The 26,144-nt window shown below is 33.5% G+C and overlaps 2 protein-coding genes across 6 annotated transcripts in view; one reads left to right on the forward strand and one right to left on the reverse strand.

Annotated features, from left to right (window-relative positions):
• Positions 1-26,144, forward strand: part of LOC115211631 (ubiquitin carboxyl-terminal hydrolase MINDY-1) — a 218,206-nt gene that overhangs the window by 112,451 nt on the left and 79,611 nt on the right. Inside the window, exon 6 of one of the 5 annotated variants that reach the window (XM_036503242.1) lies at positions 7,771-7,783. The exons of the other annotated variants lie outside the window; for them this stretch is intronic. Coding sequence (XP_036359135.1) covers positions 7,771-7,774 — 4 coding nt within the window. The 3' untranslated portion in view covers positions 7,775-7,783. Of the gene's footprint in view, positions 1-7,770; positions 7,784-26,144 lie in introns of those variants that run through there. 5 annotated transcript variants of the gene reach the window in all.
• LOC115211632 lies at positions 935-26,102 on the reverse strand. Its single transcript, XM_029780260.2, has 4 exons — positions 25,687-26,102; positions 8,238-8,358; positions 2,021-2,160; positions 935-1,561 (listed from the first exon to the last, which is right to left on the reverse strand). The coding sequence occupies exons 1-4, from the start codon at positions 25,766-25,768 to the stop codon at positions 1,452-1,454; spliced, it is 453 nt and encodes a 150-aa protein (XP_029636120.1). The 5' UTR covers positions 25,769-26,102; the 3' UTR covers positions 935-1,451.

Below are 26,144 nucleotides of genomic sequence, written 5' to 3' on the forward strand. Positions count from 1 at the left end.
CACTTTCACCCATATATGTACACACAACAGAACTTCTACCAAATTCACTCACAAGGCTTTGTTCAGCTTAATATCATAGTAGAAGACACCTGCCCAAATTTCTGTGCAGAAGAATTGAACCCCAAACTATGTGGTTTGGAAGTGAACTTCTTAACCACACAACCATAACTATATATATATAATCACCATCATTTAACATCTGCTTTCCATGCTGGCATGGGTTGGACAGTTTGACTGGGGACTGGTGAGCCAGATGGCTGCACCAGGCTCCAATCTGATATATATAGATACACATATACAGTAGGCTTCTAACAGCTTCCCTCTACCAAATCTACTCACAACGCTCTGGTCAGCTCTCTTCAACTAATAATTAAAAATAGATAGGTCTTATCTCTGATACTTTCTTCTTCAATTACTAGCATTGAATCATTACTATTGAGTAAAGATTAAAAAAAATAATAATAATCTTAAGGTATATCTATTTTCATGAAGCTTTAATGATCCTTACATCTGGCAGTCTTATTGATATGCAGACATATATACTAGTGTGAATGCTGTAAAGGGAACATGTTAATTTATAGAAGGTTAAGAAGATAGTTATTAAATTTTGGTGAGAAGAAATTTAACATTTTTCATATGAAATGTTATTTTGAAGTGAATGATATCGTGGAATTTGTCACATTTACCATGAATCTCATACTCTTCATTGAAATGGCTGAAATAACAGTTTTTAATGTTAAAGTTGTAGATTTGTATTAAATTGATAGAATCGGTAGAACATCAGACAAGTGCTTTTTGTTTTGTTTTTTGTTTTTTTTCAACAATGCTTGGACTTTTTCTCAAAAAAGAAAACTCCTCTGAGAAATTATTTCAACATTAGTAAAAAAATTCTGTATTGCAAATTAGTCAAGTTTTGTAAAAAGACAAAGAAAAATTCTTTAAAACTTTTTTTATTTTTAACTCTATTATTTCTGTTTATTTCCGCAAGAGGTATTGTCTATAATGAACAGGTTCAGTGAGCAAGTGTTCTTTGATATATTTTTTTTTTGTTTATTTTGCTTTGTTTTTTTGCACTCTTCACATGAAACAAGACAGTTTTATGTTATCACAGATAGGTTATAAACCCTTTCTTGGGATATGATTGGTTGAATCATGGATGACAAATTTACTCCGCTGTACATCCATATATAGAGCTCAGTGTTTCTTCTGATTTGATCATAGAACATAGAATGCATTATCAATTGATATTCAGATGTTACTAGCTGTAACCTTTTGTTTAAAGAAAAAAAATGATTACTGTTTCTCTTGGAAACGTTTTTCATTGGTTACACAAACATGCACACACATGCATACATGTACACACACACACATACTCAGTTATATATATATACATATGTAACATTCAATTGTAAAGCAGGATTATTATTGTCCAGTAGCACTTAAATCCCATGTCAGATATAGTTGTATAAATATTTGGTCAGGTATATTGCAGATACTATGGGTATTGTCCAAGGGGCCTTTAAAGCACTGTTACCATCATTCTTTTTGGCACCTCCAAAATCTGAAAATTAAAATTGAAAAAAATCAATGTTTTGGCAAACAAATTTGAAATCAGTAAAAACAAGTATATTTGGAAACTATATTGTTTTTTTTAAATTACATGGAAGGAAATTTTTACATTTTCTTTTTACTTGTTAAGGCCTTTTTTTAAGCCTCAAAGGAATGAATTAAAAAGAGCCAAAATTATGTACAAATATAAAGTACTTTAGCATATCCAGCCCAAATATTCTAACTGTTTTATGGTGAAACTGACCGGATCTGGCCTCTCACACCTATTTTACAATTTAATTCTAAAAATAAACAATCACATCTTCAAAATGTCAATGCTATGAGATAATGCATGATTAATTCAAAACAATTTGACTGAATTATCTGAATGCTAATGGGTTAATTATATTTATATGATAAATGCTTATACAAGAATGATTTATTTGAAGAAAAATCTCATTTAAATACTTACCAACTTTTGGACAGTTATATGGGTCTGTTGTATAGTGTTTGACAACATCATCTATGAATGTCTGGCTATCATTCTTTTCTCCCTTTTGAACACATATTTCAAGATGGTGTATAATGCATTTTGATAATTTAGTGAAGTTGCTGGAAAGTAGAAACAGTTTTAGAGAGTTTAGAAGATAAAATATGCTATTTCTTACAAATTAATACAAAATTTGGAGAAATGTTGAATATTATGAAAACTGCTCAGCAGATTGTGTTTGCAAACCATTTCAACATTATCATTGGCTGGCTTATACTCTAGCTTTTATTGTATTGCATGTTTTTTTAATTAAATTTCTGATTCCCTTTTTAATGATTAATGTTCAAAAACCAAAATGGCTATTCTAATTGAATAGGAAGAGAATTCGTTTGTTTGTTTTTTTTTTCTGTATATTTTTCTTTTCTACATATCACCCAATGATATGTGACATAACCTCAAGAGATGTCTAAGGGGAAACTATAGAAAGACAAGACAAGAGAAAAGAAAAGTGTGACACAGGGAAAAGATAGAAAATATAGAGACAGGGGTTGTGAAAAGAGAGTAAGTAGAAAATGTAAGAGAATGTAAGTAGAAAATGGGATATAAAGAAGGGAGAGGTCCATACTGTGTAAGCCATTTTTCTTTTCACATGTACATTGTAAACATTGAGGAGCTAAAAGCAAGTTTTTAATTTGCAAATGCAATATGATACTGTAGGAAATTTTTAATATAATTTACATTAGAACATTTTTCATAGAAATTTTTAATGAAAGTACAGAATATTTTGACTGTTTTTTTATGAAAATTTCCATGAAATCTGCTTAATATGTTTCTAATTATATTCTTCTAGTAACATTGAAATGATGATACAAGGAGTGTTACTACATAATTGTAAAAGCTTAGTGTCATGCAATAATACAACATAACAGTAATTATTGCTAATATATTTCTGCCCAAACTTCAAACTACTCATAATTGACATAATACATTAATTCCATACATTAATATGGCGCAGGAGTGGCTGGGTGGTAAGTAGCTTGCTAACCAACCACATGGTTCCGGGTTCAGTCCCACTGCGTGGCATCTTGGGCAAGTGTCTTCTGCTATAGCCCCGGGCCGACCAATGCCTTGTGAGTGGATTTGGTAGACGGAAACTGAAAGAAGCCTGTCGTATATATGTATATATATATAAGTGTGTGTGTATATGTTTGTGTGTCTGTGTTTGTCCCCCCAGCATTGCTTGACAACCGATGCTGGTGTGTTTACGTCCCTGTCACTTAGCGGTTCGGCAAAAGAGACCGATAGAATAAGTACTGGGCTTACAAAGAATAAGTCCCGGGGTCGATTTGCTCGACTAAAGGTGGTGCTCCAGCATGGCTGCAGTCAAATGACTGAAACAAGTAAAAGAGTAAAGAGTAATATACCTGATAGTTCTCATGAAGCAAGCCACTTGTAACTGACATTATTTGATGAACAAATGAGCAATTATATTTGTTGAAGGCTGCTTGTTATCTGATATATTTGGAACATATCTTTATTGATCTTGATTAACCCTAGCTTTTTCTCTAATTCAACCTAAAACTTTCCCTGCCTTGAATTCAGTAGCATGACTTTCTCCTTCTCTCTCTTTGTCTCTCCCCCACCGCCACATCACTCTTGTCATATCCAATATCTATCCTGTTAAAAGGGAATGTACAACATCATAAGGGAATTAATCTTCTTTCTCCCATTGCTTCTGTCATAGTGCACCAAAATCAAGTCAATAAAATAGCATCCGGTAAAATCATTTGATTCAGTTTCAGTAAATGATAGCAGTTTGTCTCTCTTTAATCTGAGGGAAGAGCAGGTAGCCGGAAAGAAATTTAACAGTGACTTGTTGCTGATAGTTTTTTGAGGTTTTTTTTTTGTAACAATTTCTTAGTTCATTTGCAAAGCTGTTAATTGAGAGAAATGTTATATTGTATCACCTGTTGCCATAAGAACTTTGATGAGCCTTAAATTGATGAGCTTCTTTTTTTTTTAATTCTTGTCGCAGATACTTTTACTTAAATATAATAATAGGTATGTGAGAATATTTGGATCCTTAAGATATTAGGGGTTTTTATAGTCTCTCCTATAGTTGCTTGCTGCAGGTTGAGTATACCTAAATATTGCTTTTTACTTTAGAATAACATTTGTATATTGTAAAATATTTTAATTTTTTCAAACTTTTCATATGTATTTATACATAAAACTCTTAACTGATCTTCTTTTCATACTTTGAAGAATTCCGTGAAAACTACATATTAAAACTTAACTCCTACTCAAACTTATACACGGGTTTGATTAAATTTTAGAAAGTTATTAAAATGGTGCTCCAGCATGACCACAACCACATGGTTGAATCACATAAAAGGAATAAAATGAAATATTTTTTTCATTTTTATAATTCCATGTAGTTGATTACTTTTTTGCCATTTTATCGTGTTTCTTAATCAAACAAAATTGGAGAATATTTTCACCAGAATCAGGCAGGCAAGAATACTCAATTTATTATTGTTAGTTTAGGACCAATGTACTCTGGTCTTGACGACTTATCTCAAGAAGTTCTTAATAAATTCAACACTATGGCTAGCTGTATGATTATGTTTCTGATGTAGCTGCCACATAATATTCAAACTTTTTCAAAGGTACATTATTTCTGTTGTTTTTGTATATAGAATATATTCATCAAAGAAACTTTGCACAGACTAAATTTAACTTCTAAAATATCTTTACCACCCACATTTGTAAAACACTGTAAATTTTATATTCTCTAGACCCTTTTATTAAAAGGAATTAATATTATTTATGCAAGATACTTTCACAAAGTTTATCAAAACATCTCAAACTTGGAATGAAATATGTATCATTTCATCTAAATAACCACCCATTTATTTACTAATCTAATCCTAAAATTTTATCATATTCTCCTTTTTTTATAACAATTTTTTTAGAATCACATTTTTTTCTCCCAACTCATTTTTGCAGAAACAAAATTTTCTTGTGACTCTCTTCCATAGTTTAAATTTTTCTGAATCAGCTATTTTTTTTTCTCTTATGACGCCTTAATTTGGAATGTATTTATCAGTTAGAACCATTATCATCTTGAAATATTTCTCAAATTTTTTTTATGCATTTGGCTATCTCATTAAATAAGAACTTCAGCTTTGATAACTATTTCATAAATAAATATATCATATTTTAGTTATTTGTGTGTTGCTATGCTGCTGCTGAGGGTGATGATTGTTGTTAGTACCTGTTAAGTACTGAGACTGATGTAATTGACTAACCCTTTCCTTTATAATTGCTGGCCTTGTTCCAAAATTTGAAACTATTATCATTATTGTTTTACTTCTCAGAGCGCTCTGGATGATTCTGTGAGAGTGGGCAGCAACCTGTTGTCAGCGGTCTCACAGGGTCTCTTTCCACACTTTATAAGCTTTGATACTTGGTTGTTAATTACCATGGGAGACATTCAACATCCAAGTACCAATCTCAAAATTCTAGCTGTCACCAACAGAGCAGCTTTTGGGGCTTGCTCTGTTCTCATGTCAATTCCAATTTCTCTCACATATTTCTCGAACTTGGTTATTAGTGCTCCGAGTGCTCCAACAACTACTGGAATGACAGACACTCTCCTCATATTCCACATACTTGCAATTTCGTCTTTCAGTAGTCTGTACTTTTCAATCTTTTCTAGTTCTTTGTCACTTATGCATGCATCCCCTTACCATCATCATCAATATCTATAGATTATTATTATTATCATCATCATCATCATCATCATTCAAAAGCTAAATGAGAGTGACAAGACTGGTGTGTGTGAATGGGCTTATCTTGAGTATTCTTTTTCATGTAGGAATAAAGAAAGTGGAAACAGGCACTTTTAATGCTTTAGAAATGATAGGGTAATCTGAGCCTTTCGTGTGAGATGGAGTGTGGGTTCCCTGAATTACCCTGCTGTTGGAGAACTTTTCTTGTTTGAGTTTTATTGTTATGCTTTTCATTTAAAAAATTTTTTTGATCAACATAAACCCCACATTTTGTCCTTTTGCCTTGAGTCTTTATGACCATTTTAAAGTACCAGTTGAACACTGGGATCAATGTAATTGACTAGCCCCCCCTCCTCTCCAAAATTTTCAGACCTTGTATCTATTGTAGAAAAGATTATTATTATTATTATTGTTATCATTAAGGCAAGCTGACAGAATCGTTAAGCACACTGGACAAATTGTTAAGCAACATTTCATCCATCTTTACGTCCCAAGTTCAAATTCTGCTGTGGTCAACTTTACTTTCATCCTTTCAATATCGATAAGTACCAGTTAAGCACTGGGGTTGATGTAATCAGCTAGCCCCCCTCCCCACGAAATTCCAGGTTTTGAGCCAATAATAAAAAGGATTATTTTTGTTATTATTTGGATTGGTAGATTATTATTATTATTGGGGTTGATAAATTAAGTACCAGTGAAACACTGCGGTTGATGCAATCGCCTAGTCCCCTCCTCCAAAATTTTAGGCCTTGTGCTTTTAGTAGAAAGGATTACTATTATTATTATTTGATATGTTAGGAGGCATGGAAGAAAACTGCCTGCTACCATGCTGTAATATGAGTGTTAAAACATTTGTACAGGATGTGTTTATCGTAGCTGTTTTTCATATATTATGTGTCCATATTTAATATACATAAAATCATGCTGTGGCAAAACGGAACGTTTGTTGTTCATTATTTTGGTACACATGTTTGTTGAACTTTTTAAAATCCTTTATATTTATATACTCCTATGTGATGGTATGCAAACAGTGTTTAGTATGTAACTATAAAAGTGAAAATTTAAAACGTTTGTATCAATTTCAAACATGCCTTATTTAATGCATTATTTCTTTATTTTTTTTCAATATCTCCCAGTGAGGGGGATTACATTGAAATTAAATTTTGAAATTGGCCACAAGAAGGACAGTAGAAAAAGCTCAGGGTTGACTTGAATATATTGCAAAATTGTTTCATTCCAAGTTCAAATTTCAGCAGAACCAACTTTGCCTTTAAATTCCCTACTAGTTATCAAATAATTACCAATAATTGTCAGCATGTGACAGTTGTAAATGAGCGTCACCTTCATACAAGCAACGTTCTTTGTTTCCAACCATCACTGAAAACGTGTAACCATGGGAAATATTACCCTGTTTGGAAACAGGTGAGAGTTGGTGTCAGGAAGGATGTCCAGCCATAAAAAATTTGCCTCAGAAAATTCCATCTGACACATGCAAGCATAGGGAAAATGGACAATTAATGATGATGAGGATGATGACTATATTGTCCCTATTGTAAAAATTTAACCTTGTGCTTAATCAGGAAAAAAAAATCAATATTAGTCCAACCTATCTAAAATACAACTTTTCCAATAATAACTAATGTGTAGATTATAGAGTGGCTTGGCTTTTGTAAGAGATTGTTGTTGAATAGTTCCTAGTCAATTGTGTTTAAATAAACCTATGGCGCAGTAAAAGCCAATAACCAATGTAAAAGTACTTTGTGAGTCCTATTTATGCAAGATATTTTGTATGTTTATTTGGCTGTGGCTGGCTATCTTTATTGTGGAATGAAATTTTGAACTTAAATGTATTGACTCTACCTTAAAGACACCAGCGTACTTGTTGAGGGAGATTTAGCTGCCACATTCAGTTGATCAAACAACTCAATGACTTGATAGATGAACTATTTAGTGAATATTTCTAGGTTGTTCCTGCTTTTTGCACAAAGCATGAGACTTCTCAGAATTAATATTGCTAAATGAATGAATGACATAATGAGCTAAATTAGGACTATTTTATCACTTTCAACCCCAGATAATCATATTGATGTAACACAATGTCCTTTTCTTTCATTGATTCCCTGGCACAATGAGACATAGAGATGAAGGGAAATATATTTTGGTCACATATTCTAAGGGGTTTATAACTGAATGACACTCTGTAAAAGGTATATAATGAAGTAAATTATTTCCACCATTCAGATCCAATACTCTGTACAGAAAAAAAAAAATTAAACGTTGAGAGTAATAATCTTCCCAAATTTCATCTACATGTAGTTAAAAGAAAACTATAATCCTTAATCAGTGTAAGTCATAAATCCTTTAAGCATGTTTATTAATCATTATTGTTGAGTATGACAACTTACCCACAACTGTATTTGTAATTATGTCCAGGATTCTGCTTTGCTTCAACAACGCCATTCATCTCCTTTTGGCATTTGTACTGTGCACAGGAATAACAGGAATCAGCATGACACAATGAGATAGCTGTAGAAATAGAGGGAAAATATACAATGGCTTAATGAAACAGCAACTGACATACATTACAAAATGGTTATAGGGATAGAGGGTAAATATATTCTGGGATTTAATGAAACTGCTATAGAAACATGGAGAGAAAAGTACTATAGAAATATACAATATCATCATCGTTTAACGTCCGTTTTCCGTGCTAGCATGGGTTGGGTGGTTTGACCGGGGTCTGGGAAACCAGGAGGCTGTACGAGGCTCCAGTCTGATCTGGCAGGGTTTCTACAGCTGGATGCCCTTCCTAACGTCAACCACTCTGTGCGTGTAGTGGGTGCTTTTTACGTGCCACCGGCACAGGTGCCAGGGGAGGCTGGCCGCGATCGGTTGGTGCTTTTTACATGCCATCGGCACAGAAGCCAGGCAGATATCCTTTCTAATAATGACACAAGGCCAGAATTTTTTTTTTGGGGGGGGGGGAATAGTCGATTACATCAACCCCAGTGTTTCACTGGTACTTAATTTATCGACCCCAAAAGGATGAAAGGCAAAGTCAACCTTGGTGGAATTTGAAAACTCAGAACGTAAAGATGGTCAAAATGCCACTAAGCATTTTGGCCAGTGTGCTAACAATTCTGCCACCTTGCCGCCTTATAGAAATACATAATATCAGCACAGAAATAGAGAGAAGTAACACAGTAAGACATAACAGATAATTAATATATTTATATAGTTTGCAATGTCGGAGTAAAATAAAGGTAAAATGACTTGAATGTTTCAGTGGCCTTTCTGCAAAAATATTTTCAAACTGTTTATAACTGGACCCACTGCATGCATTTTGGCGTGCTTTGGAATAAGATATTTAACCCTTTAGCATTTAAACTGGCCGTGTCTGACCCAAATACTCTACCTATTTTATGTTCAAACCAACCAGGTCTGGTTTTTTACACCTACTCTACAATGCCATTTTAAAATTAAATAGTCATTTCATGGAGATATCAAAGCTACAAGATTGAGCCTGATTAATTCAAAACGATGTAAATAAATAATCATTTGATAAAATTAATTTTTATTAATAAAATTGCCAATCTTTAATTGTGGAGGGAACACATGGAAGGGGTAGATCCAGGAAGATGTGGGACGAAGCAGTAAGAAAGGATCTTCAGATATTCGGCCTCACAGAGATATCAAGGGACTGAACTTGTGGTGGTTTGCTGTGCTTGAGAAGAGACATCAAGTTAAGTAAAATAACGGCCACCCATGCATATAGGCATGTCCTCTACATACTTCTCTCGTCTGAGAGATCCTAGTCTTGTAGGTTTGTGGATGCTGGTACCATGCAAAAGCATCTGTGCCAGTGTCACATAAAGGTGCCCAAATTGATGTCATGTTAAATGCATCCAGTATACTCTGTAAAGTGATTGGCGTTAGGAAGGGCATCCAGCCATAGAAACCATGCTAAGACAGACAAATGGAACCTAGGCAGCTCCTCAGCCTTATCAGCTCCTCTCAAACCCATGCCAGCATGGAAAAATGGACGTTAAACGACGACAACAACAAAAATATTTGTTTTCTTAATTTATCACAGTTTACTTATTTTCTTAAAGTTTTTTGACCAGAGATATAGTCATGGCAAAAATTTAAATACAAACCGTAACAAAAACTACTAGCTTGTTTCAGAATACCATTGTATTTTCTTTGAACTAACTGCTTCCACTTCAATTAAGCCAAAACAGTATGTAGTTGTTCTTTTTCTCATTTTATCTAACCGTAGCACATTGCCAGTGTTCACACATTCAAAATTAGTCTTGAACAAAAACAGATTTCCTAGATTACTATTTACTGAATAAATAATATGTCCTTTAAAAAGAGTTCAATCGAATTAGTTAAGACTCTGGAATGTCTGATATTTTTAATATTTTAAAATCTTGAATGGTTCATTTATATGCAGACATTTTGGACAGCATAGGTTTTATATACTAACATTTTTTTTTAAAGTACACACATTAGCCTTGTTTACAAGGGAATTGTAAATGTGAAGCATTTTATCATATGCCAACAGTTCTCAATTACACTGAAATAACTTGGGTATTAAGAGAATTAGAAAATTGCTTTTAGTTCGGTCATCGAGAAAATAGTTTAAACAGAAACATATTAGAGTTGGTAAATGTGCTGGCACCCTGATAATATTTTTCTAGACAGTTGCCTTTGTTCAAAACTATAAGACATTTTTTGTTAACTCCCTGAAGCCTAATGTAATTTCATAAATGTCCTTTCGGACTTGTGAATTTTTCTAACTTTCAAGGTGTTCTCACTTCCAAATCATTTTTCTCATTTGCTAGAATATATTTCTCTTGTGTTAATTTAAGGTAAAAATGTAGGCAGTAAAAAAATACTTACAAATTTTACCCTTTTAATAATTTAGTCTGAAAGAAACAATCTTTGCCATTCTCCCCATCATTTCTCTTATTATGTAATGTTCGTCTGATGTTGGTATGAAAACAAATATTGGGGATGTGTGTATGTAATCAATTTATAAAATACTAGATCTGAAATTTTGATTTCTTTTTTTTTTCTTTAAATATTTTACTGTCCTTGTTTGCAAGAAAGAAGGTATTCCCTATTTTCTATTTCTACCATTAACATGGGAACCTTTTTACTGCCTTCTCACAACCCATTGCTCTTTATTTTCACATTATATATATATATATATATATATATATATATATATATATATATATATATATATATATATATATATATATATATATATATATATATCACCGTGACCAACCAGGCTATCAGATGTTGCTACACATAGCTGGTCACAATGCGCTTCGCTAAGCGAGCAGGCCAACAGAAAAATGAGTGAGAGAAAGTTGTGGCGAAAGAGTACAGCAGGGATCGCCACCACCCCCTGCTGGAGCCTCGTGGAGTTTTAGGCGTTTTTGCTCTATAAACACTCACAACGCCCGGTCTGGGAATTGAAACCGCAAGTCCTCAGCCCTAACCACTAGGCCATTGCACCTCCACACACACACACATATTGCTCACAAAATAAATACTAGCATGCTTTATTCACATAATGGTATTTATCAACATTTATTTATAATGATTGTAATTAACCGATAGAAAATTGGTTGGATTAAAATTTAACAACAAGAAAATGGAGATATAAATATCCAAAGAGCAAACTACTAAATGTTATTACCGAGTTAGTGAACAAAGAGAACAAGCATGTGTTAAACTAATTATCTGAAATACATATTGTTTTTAAAAAATGACTAAAATTTCATTTTTCCTAATATTTTTATATCTAGCTGTACATCAGTCTTTTAAGAAGCTATTTTTATCACCACCATTTTTAATTTTTTCATTTTATGTTATTTGTTCTAAAGTTAATTGACCATTCTACTAATTTATAGTTTCTGATTAAATTGTAATATTCAGCTCAGTCAACCTCTATTAGTATTTGTAATTTAATGGAAAGTTTTATGCTTGATAGTTTGTTAACATAAAATAATCTAAAGAGTCAATTTAAGCGAGAGAGAAAAAAAAACCTTTAGAGATTTTTATTTACCATATCACTATCATGGTGACTCATTCTGAGATATGCAAAGGCCAGCTGACTTTCTTTGGGAACTGTGGGTAGGGGTAATCTTCTCCTTAAAGGTAAACAACTACATAAGACAGTATTTTGGCTTTTGCTCACTTTATAAATTTTAAAATGATTAAATATTAATCCATATTAACACTTGATACTTATCTCCAATGTAACATTTTTTAAGTTAGTTTAACATAGTTAGTTTCAGAGTTATTATTTAACCTCAGGTCAGCCTTAATTGAGTAGACTTATGATCAAAAGTGTTCTAGCCATGACCATCCCATCATATTATCTAGATTTTTTTTTTTTTTTTTTAAAGGGAGTAAGACAGACTAGTTTTATTGAGTTGAATGACAGTATAGGGGGCTCCTTTGTTGGTTAGTTGTGATAATTGATGTGAGCAAAAAATAAGGCAGCAATTTAATGAATTGGAAACTATGAAAGATGAAAACAGCTATGAATGAAGACAAAATCTGAGTTCATAGTTTGGAAAACAAACTGAATGAGAAGCTACCTTGGGAGCCCTCTACAAGATTGTTCTTCCTGCTATAACTGGCACACTGTCAGTTACGATAAGAGTTCCAGTTGATCCAATGAATGGAACAGCCTGCTTGTGAAATTAATGTGCAAGTGGCTAAGCACTCCACAAACACATATACCCCTAACATAGTTCTCAGAGAGATTCAGCATGACATAGCATGTGACAAGGCTGGCCCTTTCAGCTACAACTCATTTATGCTGGCTGAGTGGACTAGGGCAACAAGAAATGTGGTGTCTTGCTCAAGGACACAACACGTCACCAGGAATCAAACTCACGACCTTACGATTGTAAGCCAAATACCCTAACCAGTAAGCCACACATCTTTTACTTGCTCTATACAGCAGTAATCAATATGTAAACAACAATCAGATTCTTAATTACTTTGTAAGAGAGAAATGTATGATTCTGTTAGTCTAAATTTATGAAGAACACTGATAAACCATAAACATCTGTAATTTATTCAGAGTGACTTCTGTCTTGAAGGTGACAAGAAAATGTTCAGACGTACTAACACCAATATCTATTGTATTATATCAAATTTGAGAAGCACATGAGGATTTATATATATATATATCTTTAAGATTAACCAACATAATCAAGCCTAGAGGCTTGTTTGTTTTTCAGCCAGGAGTGTTGCTGCATTTTTGTTTACATATTTTTTAAATGATGTATAAGCTAGATGGGTAGGATACTGGATATCTAAAATGCACTTTATTTTTGAAATGTGGAAAAAAAAAAACTGTCATAGAAACTGGTAGTAAAAGAACCAAACTATGAGGCTCTGCTTTTACTTAATACAGTATATAGGTTTCTTCAGTGGACTTATTTCTCTTTTTTGTCCTGAACTAGTGCTTATATAATATCTAATATCACTTTACATTAAAATCATAATAGTTAATTCATTCTTAATAAATAGGCTACAATTATTATTAGTTGTTTTTTTTTACATAGTTCAGTATTTGTTCAGTTGAAATAAAAATATTAACTTTTGTATCAGGATAGCAACATTTTGCTGCTTCCTTTATCTAATTTTGCTTAACTTGAACTGTGTTCTAATCTGAAGAGAAAATCATAGTTTAGTCAACCTGTAGATTGGTTTACAATTTCTTGCATGGATGAAGGAAACGGTTCTGGGTTACACGTGAGTGTGAGTCATTATAAAATGCGTGATATGTTTACTATTTAATCAAGAAAGTTTTTAATTTCTATTAAATGCTAAGTTATTATTAGTAAAAGTGATTGAATGTAATTTGGCTGAGAAATGTGATATTCTGATATTCCTTGCACGCAAGAGGATTGAAAGTGTACAAGTAAACACAGACTTGGCCCAATTAAGAAATCACTCTTTCAACTTGAAGCCATCAAAGTAAATTAAATGAATATCTCTCAGCAGAGACTATCTAAAATATAATTGAGTGCAAGTCTAATTATTATGCCTAAACATTTGTATAAGCACATGATTTAATTTCACCATTCATAATGAAATGTCAGTTATTTTTTGATATCACTTGACGTAATCCAAATAAAAATGTGCTTTGGCATAAAAGTGTATGAGATCAGAATCTGATATGTGGATATTTGGAAGTTCTTATAGAAGAATCATCCTTGACATTTTGCCAATGATTCCGTCTAGTTTCAATCCTTCCAGTGAGACATCATAACCTCTGATTTTTATATATTAGCATGGGTTGGATAGGGGTTGCAGTATGGCTTGAAGCCATTCTTCAAAATTCTGCATTTTCTGTGAGTCCCAACATCTCTAAATCTTCACCTTGCTATCTTCCTATGTCTGTCTTAACCTGTTTCTGCTATGGGCACCTTCTGCAAAATTAAATGCCTTGACATTTAAATTATTGCACAAGAATAATTTTAAATGACTGAAGAAAAATTTTTAAACTTTAACTACTCATTTGCTGACAGCATGTATACATAGGTGACATTTTCGAAATTATTGTCTGTAACAAGTAATTTTATTTCTTTGGAAATAACTTCTCAGTACAACAGATACAAATTGTTATTGTGACCGATTATAAAAACACACAACAGTATTTAAATTTTCAAAGTCAGTAAAATTAATGATGGAAAAACTAGCTGTTCAGTCTAGAAATGTAGATCTCACAAAAAATTTGTCAATAGGTATCTAGTTCAAAGTAGTTTCACTTGTTGAGACTAGAAAAATTAGACAGCTTTTCTCTGCAACAGTTGAAGTATGTAGAATATATATGTGCCTGAGTAAAGAATGATTAAGTACACATCCAGTACAATTAATGTGGAAGTTTGATACATTTTACTTTATAAAAAAATTGATACATATTTATGTATATTTTGTTAATGTTGGAAGTAATTCTAAACTAGTTATTCTTGTAAACTGAGGAAGTTTTAATTTCTAATGGTTTTACTTTATCCTGTTAATGTAAATATTTCTTCAGCATTTATATACCAGTGCACAAAATATATGCAATGTTGTTTATTTTTGAATTCACATCATAGCATCCTCTTATATGAATTTTTTTAATAACACCATAAAGTATAATCAAAATCTAAGTCAGAAATCTTAGACTCTTAGAAATGTTGTTTTCAGTATATATTGACAATAAATCTTTTATCTTTTACTGGATTTTGTTATTGGACTGCAGCCGGTTTCATCAAACAAATCAACTTCAGTATTTATTTTTAAAATCTGGTACTTATTCTCCCAGTGTCTTTTGTTGAACTATTAAGTTAGGGGGTATAAACCAACCAACACCAGTTGTTGAGCATTTGGAGGTAGACACACACACATTCATAGCAGACTTCCACAATTTCCATTTGCCAAATTCTCTCACAAAGGTATTGGTCAACTCAGGGCACCCAAGGTGCTGCACAGTGAGATTGAACCTGAAGCCATATAGTTCCATAGCCAACTTCTTAACCACACAGTCATGCCTGCCTGCACCCGTATGTTTTTGTTTTACATATGTAAATGAGCTGCTCCTTACACGTGTGTACTACAAATACTAGATAGGATTTCTTATTTCTTTATTGCCCACAAGGGGCTAAACATAGAGGGGACAAACAAGGACTGACAAAGGGATTAAGTCGATTACATCGGCCCCAGTGCATAACTGGTATTTAATTTATCGACCCCAAAAGGATGAAAGGCAAGTCGACCTTGGCGGAATTTGAACTCAGAACGTAGCGGCAGACAAAATACCTCTAAGCATTTTGCCCAGTGTGCTAACGTTTCTGCCAGCTCGCCGCCTTAATACTAGATAGGATTTCTCTTCCATTAAATGATCAAAGAACAACTGACAAGCCATCACAGAAAATTGTTCTGAACTAGAGAGGTTATTTGTAAGCAAAAAATTCTAAGCAAATGAATGCAATGATTTATATTCGTATGCATACTTTCTATATAGAGCAGATAGTATTTTGGTATAATCTAAACATACATCTCCCTTAGTACTATTAACAAAAAAGGAGGAGAGGGGGATGGAGAAAGCCCTTTTAATTATATAAAAGACTACAGGTAATGTTCTTCTTTAGTACTTTTTTAATGGCTCTCTAGATTACATGCTACATTTTTGTTCATATACATGATTAAATGGTTTCTACAATATGTTGAACATTTTAAGTGGCATTAGTGGCATTATGCCAATGTAATAAATAAATCCTTAGCGATTATTTGAAGGTGTATTCATTTTCATAATAGTTTTCATAAATCAATACTTATAATTTATATGATCCTGATTTCACATACTCTGTTCAGGAAAAGCCAGATTGGCTCCGATATGTAAGTATCATGACATCATGGGTGTCATAGAGAACATAAAAATGGGTGTAGGGTTCTAAAAAAATAGTTTTCAGGATAATTACAAACATATGTAAGTAATGTTTCTTCCCAAAAAGCAAATATCACATGCCTTTTTAGAAATTTTTCTTATGTCTATGACCTGTTAAAACAGGGACAAAAGAAATATCTTTACAACTAGAAATATTTATCCTCTGAGCAACTAATATAGAATTTCCCCTTTCTGTGAGAATTATTTTTCTTTCTCGTAAATACCTTCTCGAAATATGTTTTATCTTTCAAGCATATATACATTCGTCATAGAATATAATTTCCTTATTGTCCTTAATGCTTATACTTACAACATTTGTGAACAGGGCATTACAAATATGCCAAGGCATTACAAATATGATGTTTGCTACTCTTTCAACATTCTATCAAAACATTATCTTTTGGTGATAAATAAATGTACAATGCATTTTCATTATGGGTACAGGCATGGCTGTGTGGTTAAGATGTTTGCTTCACAACCACATGGTTTTAGGTTTAGTCCCATTGTGTGGCAACTTGGGCAAGTGTCTTTTACTATGACGCCTGACCGACCTAAGCCTTATGAGAAGATTTGGTCAATGGAAACTGAAAGAAGCCTATCATATATATATTACTCTTTTACTCCTATTTGTTTCAGTCATTTGACTGTGGCCATGCTGGAGCACTGCCTTTAGTCAAACAAACTGATCCCAGGATTCATTCTTTGTAAGCCTAGTACTTATTCTATTGGTCTCTTTTGCCAAACTGCTAGGTTACAGGGACATAAACACACCAGCATCGGTTATCAAGTGATGGTGAGAGGAGAACATACACACACACATATATATATATATATATATATATACACACACACACAACAAATCCACTCACAAGGCTTTGGTTGGCCTGAGGCTATAGTAGAAGACATTTGCCCAAGGTACCATGCAGTGAGACTGAACCCAGAACCATGTGGTTGGTAAGCAAGCTTCTTACCACACAGCCACTCGTATGCATTCCTAACCTTGCAGACTCATGGGTGCTGGTACCACATAGAATGCACCCATACTAGTACCACATAAACACACCTGTGCCAGAGCTGTTTAAAAGCACCCAGTACACTCTGTAAAGTGGTTGGCATTAGGAAGGACATCCAGCTATAGAAACCATATATGTATCTGTGTGTTAGTGTTTCATTATCTTGACATTGCATGATAACTGTAAAGTATCACTGTTACGCAAGTGAAGTTCTACATTTCCAATCTTCCCTGGAAACTTGGGGAAATAGATGAGGGTTGGTGGCAGGAAGGGCACCTCGCCGTAAAAAATTTGCTTCAACAACAAATTCCATCCAACCCAATCAAGCATGGGAAAGTGGACATCAAACCAATGATGATAGCTCTCTTAGTAATTAATATATTTCCCTTGCAGAGTGAATTAAATTACTTGACAAACATTGTTCACCTTTATTTTGGAACAAACTAATTAGTGACCAATCCTTTGTTATTATTTCATTAAAATTGTCCCTAATCTACATAAATGTTGACTGTCACCAACACTAATTACTCATATTTTTACATCCATTTTTAACTCATCTCAACTTGAAATTACATCCTAGTTGTTCTGTTTTCATTGATGAGATTTCATTTCTACAGAATGTCCTACTTAAAGTACATGAACTTGCCTGTTTATAAACACAAACAGTTGAGGGTATGAGCTGAACATCCACAGTCACTAAAGCAGTGGTTCTTGACTGGGTGCCATATGGCCTTAATAGGGTCCACATAAGATTTTTGTTAAAATTTGAGCAATAAATTGCTAAAAAATTGCTTATACTTCTACAATATACAAAATATTTTATCTGTTTTTTAAAAATATTATTCCAAATGATATTTAATAATAATAATAATACACTAGGATTTTTTTAAACACTGAATGGCTATGAGGGTCCACCAGAGTAAAATATGAATCAAAGAGGGTCCATAGATAAGAAGTGGTTGAGATCTACTGCTCTAAAGGAAGCTTAATATCTAAAGGAGTTAAAGACCAAACAATGATGAACCTTTGACAAGCCACATATTTTTTACCTAAAACCAAAAATTCCATTGTCTGCATAAAAAAATTTGTCATCACTGACCCAAGGTATATTTTATGGGCAGGAAACCAGTACACATCAACTTGGTCTGTTGTATGCAACTAATCAGTGTGCAAGCTGTATAGTAAATGTTGAAGTGGTCACTCATCATTATTGTTGTTTAATGTCTATTTTCCATGTTGGCATGGATTGGGTGGTTTGACAGGAGCTGACAAGCCAGATGACTGCACAAAGCTCCAATGTCTGCTTTGGCATGGCTCCTTTTGGCTGGATGCCCCTCTTTTATTGCCAAGCACTTCACAGTATACTGAGTGCTTTTTTTTTTTTTTTTACATGGCAGGAGCACTTGTGAGGTCACCTAGTACTTATTCTATTGGTCTCTTTTGCCAGACCGCTAAGTTACAGGGACATAAACACACCAGCATCGGTTATCAAGCGATGGTGAGGGGAGGACAAACATACACACACACAACAAATCCACTCACAAGGCCTTGGTTGGCCTGAGGCTGTAGTAGAAGACACTTGCCCAAGGTGCCATGCAGTGGGACTGAACCCAGAACCATGTGGTTGGTAAGCAAGCTTCTTACCACACAGCCACTCAACTGAGGGAAGGGATGTCATTGTTTGGAGGTAGTTTTATACCAGGTGATGAGAGGTTAAGGTATGATTAGAGGGACAGAAACAGGTGTTTTGAAGTGTGCATTCAATTAACAAATGGAAGCCTTCTTGGAAATATTAAATGTTCTGCTAGCTATATAATATCATTAGTTTTGGAGGTAGACCTACTAATGGCAACATATTATTCAAGTAACTTGGAAGAATTTTAGAGGATTTCTATCCTTATTTAAGATAATAAAAAGATTGTCTTTTTATGTTGAAAGCAACATGATATATAATAGTTAAAAATGAGTTATAAATTCAGAGGACAACCTGATCAAAGAAAAACAAGTATTTATTTATCATTTTTTAATGTATATAATTTAATCTCTAGGTGACATTTTAAAACCCATTAAATCTGAGTCTGTATCATCAATAATGATATTCATCTAACATAAAATCATTTTCTATAAATATTTGTTGAAGATAACATCTAGATCCATCATTATAAATGATAATTATAGAAAACACAGTGCAATCTTTCTTCCAAATTGCTCTGCGTTAGTTGAGTAAATACGTTTTAATACAGATTCACATTTTTTTTATAGTCATTCAAAAACCTCAGCTATATTATCAAATATGTATGCTCACATCATCATCGTTTAACGTCTGCTTTCCATGCTAGCTTGGGTTGGACTGTTCGACTGGGGTCTGGGAAGCCAGGAGGCTGCACCAGGCCCAGTCTGATCACTGTTTATTTTCAAAGTAGTGGATAACTATCCCTTACCTTAATAGTAGTGTTTGGCAATTTTTAAGAAACATTTTTAGATGTTTATTTTATACAAGAGATGTATTATTTCCTCTAAAATCTATATAACACCCACCTTCATGCTTAAAAATGCTAGTTAATGCTAGCCAAGCCCTTTTGTTGCCATATTTCTGTTGAAATACATTGCCTTTGTTTCAACTAATTCTAAAAATAGCTGAGAATTTAGTAAAATAACTGTCATTAAGTTGGTATTTGGAACATAAATTAACGTGAAATTTAGATGGGAAGTTTTACTCTAGGTCACTTTAAAGCAGGAAGTAATACTGTCGAACCAGGGGTGGTCTCAGGTGGGTTGGTGTCAAATGGGTTAAAGTTAACTTTATTAGTTATTTTAAACTTTCTCAAATGAAATACTAGTCTCCTGAGACTGAGTATTTCATTTGAGAGAAATTTTTTTTATTTTGCCTATCCAAAGGAAAAACAACTTTATACAGAAGAGAAAAAAATGAAACTAAATCCTTGGAGACTGGGTCTCACAGATGAAATGACACAATATTGAGATGTTGGGTAATGTGCAAGCTTACTCAGCTTCTGCTGACATAAAGAAATAATTGCTGAAGTATTAACAATGATAATAATGATTACCTGGCCTTAATACCTTAATCACTTCTCGCTTTTTTTTCTCAACAGTTGCCCAAGGCCACTTAGCACTCTATATAGTACAGGATTTCTTATACTGCTTAAGAAATGCTGTACATCTACTGATAATGATTCTCATTACCTGAAAAGAGTCCCACTACACTTTGAAGGGGAAAAGAATATTGTCTTCAGTTTCTAACATGTTTAAATTTATCTCTAAAGGAATCCTTTTTCCAACTGGGCTATAATATCTGAAATAACACACCTAAAATAACATCTGCTAAAATAGTGCTCTTAAGAAGAGCACCATTCAGAAGAAAATAAGTCTAATACTACACTATTTTAGCATCATTTAAAAATAACATACTTTTGAATGACATTGATAAAAATACACTATTAACTCAGTCATTTACAATTTGAGTTGTTTATAAAACTATAGAATATCAGCATACATTTGTATGCCTATGTACACTTAGTCTCTTACTCAAAGATAGCACAGTCCTTCCTGTTTATACTCTGAAAGACTTAAGTTAGAACTAAGTCAATATAATATCAACCTGATGGCACTGTTGCTGTATTGCAACTTATCCCAAGCTTATTATCCAGTCCACCTAGTTGTTTATAGGTAGCCTAAAGAGGTACAACTCACCACTGTAAGCAATTAGAATCATGTGTAATTGACATGAACTTCTTTAACTTCCAGTTGTTATCTCAAATTCTGCCTTGAGTACAGTGTGGAGAGAGAGAGATAATCTTTACCAGTCTAATGTCTTATAGTACATAAATACAATCTTCAGTGGTGTTCCCTGAGTCTAACCAGGTATTTTGAAAATCAAATATGGATTATAATATTTATAGCAAATATTTGTTGCTGTATTCGTTTTATTTTGGGATTTTAAGATGAGTTGGACTTGATAAATATTTTTTCAAATCAAATTCAATACATAACTGAGTTCATATAAGATTGACTTTGAGTTAACCCATCCATGGCCACTGTCAATAAATTACACAAGATTGGCATTTTTGCATCTTAGACTTAATATCTTTATTCTCACTCTCTCACAAGTGTACAAAATGTTAGTTTTTATCTCCTTCCTCTTTGTATTAGTTTTTACAGAAACAGATTAATATCATATCCACATGGGTGGAAAAAAAAACATGCTTATTTGTACTTAACAAATTATAATTTTTTTTTCTCTTTCCATCAGTTGGTGTTGTACTTGAATTTTAACCCTATCGACTAGTTTCTTCAGATTCTCCTATTTTACTACACAACAAAATTGGTATTGTACATAGTGAAAAATATACTACTCTAATGTACTTGTCATTATCCATCTCTGAGGATTGCAAGCTGAGCTTGTAGCTTGGTTTCAATTTCTGGTTGTAGTCATTTCTCTTCTATTGCTAATAATAACCCCTTGACAGATATGATCATCTGTCTCCCTTTTTCTCCTTTCCCTAAAGATATCTTTGGTCTGGATAGTAGTACTGTTAACCTTGTAGTAATAGTCAGACATTGCAAGTTTGAGAAAACCTTACATTCATTCATTCCTTGCATTACAGTTATGGATGACCAACTAAATCACAACACCACCAATAACAACGTTATTCTTACTCTGTTAACAACAATTCTAGGATAGCCATTAGTGTCTATAAATGGCCCTAAAATAATATTCATCATCATCATCGTTTTAACATCCACTTTTCCATACTTGCATGGTTCAGACAATTTATTGTGACAGATTTTCTTCAATGAAGTGTCTTTCCCTGTTTCCAAGTAAGGTGATATTTCCTCTTGTCCTGACATGTTTCCATAGAAAATTGTAACCAAGCAAATGGCATCGCTGTATGATGGTAACACTCACTTATAGATAGCTATTATGTGATGTGAAAACAAGAAGGCACAAACACACACACTCACTTACATGATGGGCTTCTTTCAGTTTCTGTCTACCAAATCCACTAACAAATTATAATCCACTTGATGGGCCTGGGGTTATAGTATGAGACACTTTGCCATACAGTGGCACTGAACCTGAAACTATGTCTGTTACTCTGAATAACTAGAATACCAATTAGATATCAATCCCAACCTACAACACTCTCCAACTACTGCCCACACCAACACTTCTACTCCAACTACTGCCCACACCAACACTTCTACTCCAGCTGCTGCACTGTTTGTCTATTTACACTCCTTCCAAAATAAAGCTGTTCAAATTTAAAAGATTAATTCCAAAATAGCATTACTTATGCTCTGCCAAACTTAAAAACATTGAGATATCATATCCACATACATAAAAAAAAAACAACTTTTTTTTAACCATTTCTTACATTTAATAAAATATAAATTCTATACTTTTCTTTTCTCTTGGTTGTTGTTTCACTTGGGTTTGTTTTTTTTTTTTCGACCATATCAAACTCTTACAATAAATTAGTAACAGACAGAATATTTGGAAGCAGTCTTAAAATTTAAAACCTTATGCCATGATTCACTTTGGCTTTTTTTCCTTTTCAAATGTTGAATGGGAAACGGATAAACCCATGCAAAAAAGTTATCTTCAGACCAGAGGCCTAGCTTGAATACTATCCACCTGAGTAGCCTCCACTAAAGATAACCAATGGTCAGTTGGTGGTGGTGTTAGACTGAGTAACAATTAAAATCTACCAACTAAAAACAGTGTTTTGACGGTTTGTTGTTGTTTAGTAATACGTTTGGCCTTGGTTAAGTGGTCCTATGATCAAAACATTCCAATCTACACTTTCCTGTTTTTCTTTTAGCCATCCTCTTTCTCATAAACACCACGCCATCCAATGAAATCTCAACGTGCCAGCTTGTTTAAGACAGTAGAGTGTGACTTGAGTGAAATATCGCTGCTATTTCTAATAAGTCTCTGGCTGGGTTGCACGGACACGCACAGACACCCCTTTGTATCTTGATTGTAAGGCATGATACACTGTGATGGTCTGCATAGCAACAGCAGCAGATAGCTTCGTCAATATTTTCAAGTTATTCAATTTGTGACTCTTTGACTTGTTTCAATAATCCTTTTGTGATGACTATGTCTGTCTAACAAGGCTGTCTGCCTTTGTTAATTTTCAAAATAAGCGAGAATTAGGAATAGTTTAGGTTAAAGTACTTAAAAGAATTCGTTTTCGTTTAGTACTTATTGAAATATTGTATTATCTTTCATGTATTAAAACTATTTCAGCCTAAGATTTTGAATTAAAATTTCAGCATATTCAGTAAGAGGCACTTACAGGCGGGACGATATTAAAAATATTCCATGATGCTAAAGGTATACCCTTATGGTAACTGGTTTATTTTGCAGTTTAACATTTTCGAGATATCCAACATATTTTATAAATGGCCCATCACACACTTTAAACAAGAATCATATTTATTGTTGGTGGTATTGGCAGACATTATATATTTAATTCTGTTTATCTACCTGTCTCAGCTTTCTAGCAATCTTTACCAACATGTTTACAAAGGGTCCATATCTTTGCTAATGAACTGTGTATGGGCCCTAAAACTCAACTTATAGTAATTTCAATTCACTAAGACACGTTACTCATATTTCGCTGTTGTTTTTTTTTTTTTTTTTTCTAAATCGGTCCTCCGACCGGACAGGGCAGTCCAAGATGTACAGACGAATTGGTTCGGATAGTTAATATTTTGAAAATTGAATGCCACATATCTGCTTCTCTTTCAAGACACGCGAGTCGTGTTTTAGCAGCTTATTCACAGAATGTCTGTGCTCAAATCATCTGTCCTTACAAATCACGAACTACGTCTTGATTTAACTTTAGAATTTAATAATCATGCCGATAGTTTGTTAATGTGGACCGCTAAAAGTTTTCTCCATTCACATTTCATGTATTTTATGTATGGTTTAAAATTTAGGTTTCTTTATACTAAAAAAAAAAAAAACCCAGCAGTTTTACACATATCCTGATTATATTTTTTAATCAGATAAATGAGTTTTGCTTTCATGAGCTGAATGTAAACTAATCGCAGTCTAGCCTCAAATTAACCCTGATCAAGCAGGCCTATTTCAGCTGTAAACCTCTCGTCTTTTGTATATTAGAAACATTGTACAAATTACCCTTTAGGAGGTAGGATGTAATTTGAGGAAGATTTTGGTTGTTATTTATAGTTAAGCAGAGCAACCGCTTAAAGGTTCTCTCATGTTATTTAAAGAGTTTAAAATAACTCCTTTTCTTTTACTGTTGAGATTTTTTGTAAGTTTTCTTAATATAATCTAACATCTGTATATTAAACCTTCAGTAACTATACCAGAATAAGGATCATAGGAACAAACTGAAGATCACAAGAGTAAATTTTAAAATATGAATCCATGAGTAAAAATTGAGATAATGTTTTAATATGATTTATTCAAATTACCACAAACATTTCACAAAATTTATAAACTACTTGTCAAACATTCTAGGGCATTTTTTTAATAATTAGAATTTACTTTTGAAAGCGAGAGAAAACACTCGGTAAAATTATTTGTTCGATCAAACACCTAGGTGCGTATTTCATACCACTTGAAGGCTTTCTTCCTTTTATCGAAAGAGTCCAGTCGTCGCACCAGTCGACTGCTTTTACGCTTGTGGTTCCATTACCGGCATATATTTAATTCACCACCAAATGAATGGAAGAAGGTTGGATTGACCCTCCCAGAATTTTACACTGACAATCAGAAGTAATCATCCATTCCACCGGTAAAATGGCAAGATATTTCCCTTTCAGTGGGTGCCTGAAGGGTCTGATTTCGCCCACCTAAATTACATTTTTCTTTTCTTTTTTATGTAACCTATTCCTCTTTAATCGTAGTTAAATATTAATACAGTATATATATATATTATTTAATCATGAATTACGTGATGAGAGATTGTCTTAATTTCTCGGGAGACCCTTCACTGACCTATTTTAGAATTATTTCGTGTATCACAGAAATAATGTTCATAAAGTTTAGAGAAATTGCACTTGAAAGTATTCCTATTTCTACATTATGGATTTGAATAAATGTACTCTTCTCGGTGATTTTTGTCAGTTCGAGAACACGACCGGGAAGAAAAATAAATTGGAATTAAAATAAATCGGTCTGCTACTAACAAGTATTGTGACCCAAACTAATAAATGTAATGACTATTATTTAAAGATTCTCATTTATTATCTGTAAATCTAGTAGAATATAGCGTGACCGCAGCACGTTTAAGTTTAATTTAAATAAGCATGTGTTTGCTATGTACGAGCGGTGGTAGGTACATATTCAAATCAATTTAAAATCTTTCTTACCTGCAATAAAACATAAAAAAGCTAAAATTATACTGGTCAAAGCCGTCTCTTGTGTAGATGGAGGAGGATCTGTAGTTTCCATAGTTTGCTGTTCATATGATCAGTGGATGTGAGATAAAAACTCTGGCGATGCTGACAACACAACTAAGCTATTAAGAATCTCGGTGCGTTGTGACTATAATGTATGTAGTAGTGACAGCGAGCGGTAGTAGCAGAAGCAGCCACAGTGGCAATGGAACAGTTTTATCAAATGAGAAGCATCAGCTTAGGTATTGCTTGTTTATATGTGCTTCTCTTCCTCTCTCTCACTCATCCTCTCTTTAAATCAATGGAGTTCGTTATAGGCCGAGAGTCCGCGGAAACAAATGATAGTTTGTGTGACGATAGACAGACAACACGTCACGGAAATTCGTAAAACTGAGCGGAGCCCTTCTCCAAAGAAATAGGAAATGTACTGT

This window comes from Octopus sinensis, linkage group LG5 (genome assembly GCF_006345805.1).
Source record: "Octopus sinensis linkage group LG5, ASM634580v1, whole genome shotgun sequence".
In the NCBI taxonomy this organism is placed as follows: domain Eukaryota; kingdom Metazoa; phylum Mollusca; class Cephalopoda; order Octopoda; family Octopodidae; genus Octopus; species Octopus sinensis.